The 7,619-nt window shown below is 38.5% G+C and overlaps 1 protein-coding gene across 1 annotated transcript in view; it reads right to left on the bottom strand.

Annotated features, from left to right (window-relative positions):
• The window catches only part of LOC107704254 (dmX-like protein 2), an 82,434-nt gene that overhangs the window by 6,700 nt on the left and 68,115 nt on the right, over window positions 1-7,619 (bottom strand). The window contains exons 36-39 of the mRNA XM_016507137.1: window positions 5,143-5,208; window positions 4,644-4,730; window positions 1,781-1,902; window positions 1,561-1,699 (exon numbers count right to left, since the gene is read on the bottom strand). Of these exons, the coding sequence (XP_016362623.1) occupies window positions 1,561-1,699; window positions 1,781-1,902; window positions 4,644-4,730; window positions 5,143-5,208 (414 nt within the window). The remainder of the gene's footprint in view (window positions 1-1,560; window positions 1,700-1,780; window positions 1,903-4,643; window positions 4,731-5,142; window positions 5,209-7,619) is intronic.

The following is a 7,619-nucleotide window of genomic DNA, read 5'->3' as shown; positions in this document are numbered from 1 at the left end:
CACACACACACACACACACACAAACTCATGAAAGTCTGTTCTCTCAAACTCACACACACACAACACTGAGATTCTTGCAGTTTCTTCATATTTTACAGTACAATATGCAGTACAATTTACAGTATTCTATAGTATGATTTAGTGAAAGCTTTGCTTGGACTGTTAATTTCAAATGACCCATAAAATATGTAAATCAATGACAGTATCTTTACCATCTGATCGCATCCCTGTACCGTGGTACCAGATCTTTTGCTACTCGTTGTAGCAAAGCTAACTACACAATCAAAACGATAATTTGTCTGCAGCATGTAGAGCTTGGAAAACCAGTTTGAAAGTAGCTTCCCCAACTCCACAGTGTCATCTTTATCAGCCGTGAATGAGAACAAGAGTGGAGGTTGATGTGATGACGCAGGTCTGTACCTTGGGCCGCTCGGACTGTCTGCGGTATACTCCACTACCTCCAAACGCTCTTATCAGCTCGATACAGACTCATCAAGAGCTCTGTTGAGACCACAACTCACTGTTTGTGTTCTGCTGATAGCAGCCAAAAGATAACATTCAGAAGCTGCTCTTCATTTGCGGGTGCAGCTCTGTGGGAACGTGACCATCATGAACCGGATTCAATGTGTGCATATGTACAGTGGGGTCCAAAATCTGAGACCACTAGTAAAAATGTTTCTGTGTTTTCCCAAATTTAATACAACCCTGTACATTACAACTATTTCAGTAAAGTTTAATTAAGTTTAATTAAAAATGAACATGAATTTGAACGTTTCTTTGAGTATTTGGTTTGTTTCTTCTTCCTGTTATGACAGTAATACTGAAGCTGCATGAAAAAAACCTGATGATCATGTTTTCCAGGATGATTTGAGAATCATCTAAAGAGCATCTTGTACCCCAGTGGAAGCAAGAATATCTGACCAACTGTACAAAAGATGGCCACAGATGTACAAATGTCACAAAATTGCTTATTTGATTAGTGACAAAAAAAAAAAAATGTTGTCATTTAATAATTTAGCATTCCTTTATTTTAAACTTGTCTAAAACTTAAAATGCTATTTTTATTCACAGTTTTTTTCAGTTTCAATAAGCCTTTTATATATTTTGTCATTTTGTAGCAAAATAAATTTTGTTTGTTTACCAGCTTACAAGGCTATTTCATAGTAAAAAAAAACAAAAAAAACAACAGGTTAACATCTAATATTATAATACAACATGATTTTATATAATAAAAAGTTATTTCCATTAAAAATATATTTAAGCTTTTATCTTAGATTAAAAAAAAAAAAAATCTGGACTTTCAAAGGTTTCAGTTGACTAAAACAACTTGTCAACTTGTCACATTTAATTGAATGCTGCAGTTTATCATTCTCAAATCATTGAAGTGTTTGCATTTTTTTTATGTAAACGTGTAAGTGGCATCACTTTCTAAAATATTTGCACGAGGTCAAAAAAAAAAAGCCCACTACATTTTCCCATTTTTTTTATACCTGTGATTTCATTTTACAAGTTTATTTGCTAACTTTATTCACATTACAGAAAACAGTCTGACTAACTTACCACACTGGCACCCATGCTGGTCTGTCCGCTGCCCAGCCATGGCATGGAGGATGATGCTGCCATTTGTTGGGGGGCAAATGGACCGGCACTGGCCTGGGCGATGTTGGTGTGAGACGAGCGGTAATCCACATCATCAGAGCTACACAGAGAAAACAAGGAATTTCATAGCAATCAAATCTGTGAGCTGAATGATTCAAACACACACAGACAGGTGACAAACCTGCGAGACTCCTTGTCAAATTCCTCTCCGATCCAGGTGTAAGGCTGAGCTGCGAGCAGTGAGGACACGTCCACTTCCTGGACATCATGAGTAGACGCCAGCACTATTTCATTAGTGTTAGCCTTAGAGAATGAACACAAACACAAATTAAAAAGGATGTTAAAACATTATTATTATTATGAATATTTTGAAATAAAGAGTTTACTGCAGTATGTAGAATTTAAAAAAACATTGCATTGTTGACAGAAAAAAAGTCACATCTGTCGCATTTTAATACATTCAGAAACAAATGTAAAACAATAAATGCAGTATTGTTTTAAAATCTTGCATGTTCATTAAATTTATTACAATGTACAAAACAATCGTTCTGGACACTTCAACTAGTACCACAGGCCTACTATTAACACTGAAGTCCTCCGGTTTCATTTTACAGTAAATACAGTCGATAATTGAAGCTGATAGCAGTTGCGTTTGATTAAAACTAATGTGATATGAGATGTGAAAGAAGCACTGGCCTCAAATACCCGGAATGAGCTGTAGGATATCAGAGCGAATCAGACAATTTAAGATTTGATCAGAACAGTGTTGAAACAACACAAAGAGCCAGATTCCACAAAGAGGCCCCGAACAACATGGACGGCCATCAATCAGATACCCTGGGGAGCCAGCAAACCTAACTAGCAGATTTAAACAGCTTGCAGCGTTAAAACAAAAGAACACATTGATAATTCCAACTCAGGAAGGAGATTGTCAAATTTGGGGCAAGTGACCCAAGATTAATGGTCAAAGAGACAACACATCATGACCATCACGAGTAAAACCATGAGGAAAATCATGAGTTAAGACTTCCCGGGATTGGTTTTCCCTCACTCAGGACAGAGACCGGACTTAGACTCCTTCTAGACCTTTTGTTGCTCACAGAACACATCCTCACACTCACAGAACGGCACAGAGACTGTCTTTTACATATATAAATGCATCAAAATGATGCTAAAATGACTTGTAAATGAATATCAGTCCCTTAAATAACTCCATATCATGTATGTAACCCACACATTTGACTATTATGTTCTAATAACTCATATATGTCCTTTGAATAACTATTATATTCGAGTTTGGTATGTGTGTGTTTGAAAATTCTTCCTTAAAACTTTTCTATCAGTCAATTCTTTGTAAACTGTATCATATTCTTATTATAGAAATCATGTTTAAATTATACTCTGAAAGAGTGGGAAAATTCAGACCATGTGACTAACAAGATAACACGTTGATGTATGTATGAGGAGAAACATAGCAATACTCTAAGCTAAGACGATGTCTAATTGGTCAAGACACCATTTGGGATGTGTCCAACACAGAGTTTAAAAACTCAGGACACAAACAAATTTTGCTTTTGCCACTGCTTTTTTTTTGCCTTTTTGCCACTGCTTTTGCTTTTAAGCTTTGCGTTCTTCAAGCGCTCTTTCAGCGGGCTTTCTGGCCTGCTTGTCTGCTGCTCCTCTACTATCATGAGGAGATAAAGCCATCTAGTCTCATCACACCCTTCTTTCTTTCTTTTTTACTTTAGTTTATTTTCTTTTCCCTTGATAGTTTCGTGTTTTGAGTTAAGTTTTGCCTTAAAGACATGTCTTCGAATCCGACCTCGTCTGTGCCCGCCGCCAAAACTTCAACCAGCCCAAGACTCCACACCCATCCTTCAGCCAACGCCCAACGGTTGGCTTCCCCAAGACGTCACTCCGGACGCTACTAGACCTCCAGTGAATCAACAACCTGGGAAACCCCACACAACAACAAAGGGAATGTCCTAACACAGGCAATGCCTCCAGATTCTAAACTGGTGCATTTAATATAAAGTATCACAGCCTCATTGAAAAGTCAATGTGAGGGTTAATATAATGATTGATGGTTGTTCAGGTCTAAGCAATTGCACATATTGCTAAAAACTGGGGATTTCACATGTTCACTTACAACTTACAACTTCTTCCCTCACTTTCTCCGTTTCTTCAACTTGTATGAATGTGTGAGTGCATGTGTTTGTGTTAGATTAGTTTATATCTTAGAATTGTCCAACAAAGTCTTGTTTGTATTGAAAAGTGAAGTATCATGTTTTTTTTGTGCTTACAAGTTAATGTTTTAAACTGCCGATCTAGTTACTGTGTGTTTTCACTATACTTTGGATATTTATATCCGTTGCAGAGTTGATGTTATATGGCCCGTTCAGTGTAACGCTGGCCGATTCAGTTGATCAGCCATAGAACAGTGATTCTGTCAAAATTCCCTATAAAAATTAAAATTAATTCCATTTGAGCTAAATTTACCTGTTTCCCTTACAGACCGGTGTGTTATTTGGCATTGCTACTGATGACGGCTGTTATCAGGTAATAACACACCTCAGAATGTCACGACAGACCAATCAGAATCAAGTATTTATAAGTAGTATCAAGTATCAAGTAACTGCTTGAGGTTTCAACAAACCCATCGCCCAACTCAATCCGAGCAGCTGAGTACTTAGCCATCTTCAAGAAAAGACTAAAATCACATCTGTTCCACCTTTATTTTACCTTTTAACTCTAGCACTTTCTATTCTATTTTAATTCTACCGCTTTGGATAAAAGCGTCTGCTAAATGACTAAATGTAAATGTCAAGTATTTCAGAGAGCTGTGCATTAAAATATATTAGGTATATTATATATTTCCACTGTAGAGTTACAAGCATTTGGAGCATTTGAAGTCCTCCACATTTGGTTTGCTGTATTAGCAATTATTCAATTAACTAATTGACTATGAAACCTGACTTCAAACCGTGAGGCCATTAACAGAGCCACTCTCTCTATAATAGAACTAGACATAGAAATGGCCTTACCTTGTTAATGGCAAATGCCATGATGATGTCAGATTCTTTATGGATGATTTTGGCTTTGCCTCCCGGGTAACCCATATCAGCCTCCACCTGTAACACAACACGCATACACAAATACACACTCGTATTAGTCTGTTCTGCTGCTGTTTTTAAAATAAGCAACCAATCACATCCACACACACAGCAGCAATAGCAGGATGCTAACATGCATTTGAGACCATGTACACACCTCCTTAGAGGGCAAAACATTAATTAGTTATTACTTGATTTTCTAAACATGGTGTCAGAAGCAGAATCCAGTCTGATTGGTTAACCGCTTTCAGTGCCTTTGGTGGTGAGTGAGGAAGAGCAGTGCCGAGCCAGACGAGTTAGTGGATGTGAGGAAAGAAACGGACGTGTGTGTGTGTGTGTATGTGAGGTCACAGCAGGTTAACAGAGGATAGAAGCCCAAAGCTTTAAGAGGGTTTCACAGAGAGACGAGTCCCATTCTGAGACTCAGTACCTTGTTGGTTTTTCGAGCTCCAGTAACGTAGTTTTGTATGAGGTGGTCCACATGATCATCTAAAGACTACACAATACACACCACAACACACACATACATTAACAAACACACACGGGGCACAGCACAAAACACATGCACGAGTGACAAACAGATGGAGAAAAACAAATTAAATAATAAAGACAAAAAAAAATCTCATTTGGAGCTCTGACAGAGAGAGATGGTCTTGAGATAACATGCATATTCCCTCTAGCATCTGTGTCACTACTTACCCTCAACATATAAAGATGGCTACTTACCACAGTTCTGTATTTATTTGATAAAAATCTTGATTCAAAAAACAAGCTGCTTCTCTTGAAGTTTCTCCACTTCTTTAATACCAATTTAAAACTTCTTAAAAACTAGTGTTTTTTCAATTATTTTATGCTGGACCCACCCCTTTTAATTGCTGCAGTTTGGCTCCGCCTATTCAATGCCTTCACTCAGGCCCCGCACACTGTATTACTTCATCTGGTTCAAAGCTGGTCACAAATTTGCCATAATGACCCACAGACGGCTGCTTGGTTCGATGGCTGTACTTAATACATCATGACACTATTTAGACAATGGACAACGGACCTTTTTGCCTGCAGAATTTTGCTAACGTGACTACACTTTATTTCTAGCCCCAACCCTTTTGAATGCATCATAATGGCTCCACCCCTTGTCTTCCCTCACTGTTGCTTTGTCCCCACCTCTTTAATTACCTCACTCTGGCTCTTCCCATTCCATACCAAACTCTGGTCCTGTCCCATATGTCTTTACTCTAGCACTGTTCCCACCCCTTTTGCTACCTAACTATGGCCACTCCCCATTTGTTACTTACCTCACTCCACCTACACCATGTCCCGCCCATTTAACTACCTAGACTGCATCCGAAATCACATACTTCCCTACTATACAGTAGGCAAAAAACAGTATATGAAACAAGTAGTACATCCGAATTCACAGTATTCATAAAACAGTGGGCGAAAAGTACACGGATGACTTAAAGGGATAGTTCACCCAAAAATTTTAATTCTGTCATTAATTACTCACCCTCATGTCGTTTCAAACCCGTAAGACCTTCGTTCATCTTCGGAACACAAATTAAGATATTTTTGATGGAATCTGAGAGCTGTCTGAACCTGCATAGACAGCAATACAACTGAAATGTTCCCAAGTCCAGAGACGTAGCAAGGAGATCGGTAAAATATATACCTGCAAACTCACAAGAGGTCAAAAAGCTGAGATAGTTCGTAATATGACCCTTGTAGGGGGGTCTGGGGGCATCCCCCCATGAAGAAAATTTTTGAGAATTTAGCATGTCAATGAAGCGTTCTGGTGCACTCTGACAACAAAATAAAGGAAAAAGACAACATATGCTTCAAGTAAAAAAAACACATTTATACCACAAACTTTATGGACAGTGCAACATGTTCACATTAGAGTGCGCATTCTATCAACAAACTCCATCTTTTCACTGCAGAGGAAACAGAAGGTGCATCTGAAGTGGCATTAGATGTATTTACACAGACTGTTTAATGAAGCTAAGGTTCCATAAATGCATTTACACCACAAAATTTCAAATGCATAAATAATTTTATAAGATTAATGTTTTAAATATTTTTGAACATACAAGTTAAACATGTTGGGAAAAATGCAATCCTTTTAAATATGAAATCAAACCACCAGTAGATGACGGTAAATTACATAAATGTTTTAATGAGCGAGTCATTAGCCATTCATTCAAATGGCTGATTCATTCAAGTGACTACTGTCTTTACGAATGGGTTACTGAATCATTGACTCGCTTGATTTATTCAAAAACGTGGATTCATTCAGTATCGAAACACCGCTGTGTTGCTTGGAGACACAAAACAGTTCTGCTGTGGCTTTGATTGAAACTTCGTCAGCGAACTTGAGCAAAAACAGTGAATACTGTATTACAAATTGCGAACTTTGTGTCTGTTTAGCTCACAATGAAGAACTTCCACGCCGATGACATGTTTACATGCGGATGTGAGCGTAAGTGTGCTGTCAGAACGGACCGGCTGTGAGATGAGGTGTGTTCGATTTGAAGCAGCAGCGCGCGCAGAATGATCGGACATCAAAGTACCACGAGAGCGATTCGAAAGCACGCGGAGCCATCTGCTTTCTGTAGCTCTCGCGGTGCTTTGATGTCATACAGCGATCGGTCTGTGCATTGCTGCTTCAAGTCGAACCGAGAAAGGGACTCTGGTCGAACACACTCCTGTCTATGAGCTTGCAATCTCTTTCCTCCCAGACCCCACCCCCCAAAAAAAACTCTAGACGATTCACATAAATGACATATTTTGATTCAAAACGGCGAATTTCGCCAAAAAGCGACTAGTTTGCAGGTATGAAAATAATCCATGTGACATTAGGGGTTCAACCGTAATTTTACAAAGCTACGAGAATACTTTTTGTGCGCAAAAAAA

The sequence above is a fragment of the Sinocyclocheilus anshuiensis genome, unplaced genomic scaffold, assembly GCF_001515605.1.
Source record: "Sinocyclocheilus anshuiensis isolate Anshui unplaced genomic scaffold, SAMN03320099.WGS_v1.1 scaffold863, whole genome shotgun sequence".
NCBI lineage: Eukaryota > Metazoa > Chordata > Actinopteri > Cypriniformes > Cyprinidae > Sinocyclocheilus > Sinocyclocheilus anshuiensis.
The sequence above is the reverse complement of the archived record's forward strand: the minus strand, read 5'-3'. Positions and strand labels throughout refer to the sequence as shown.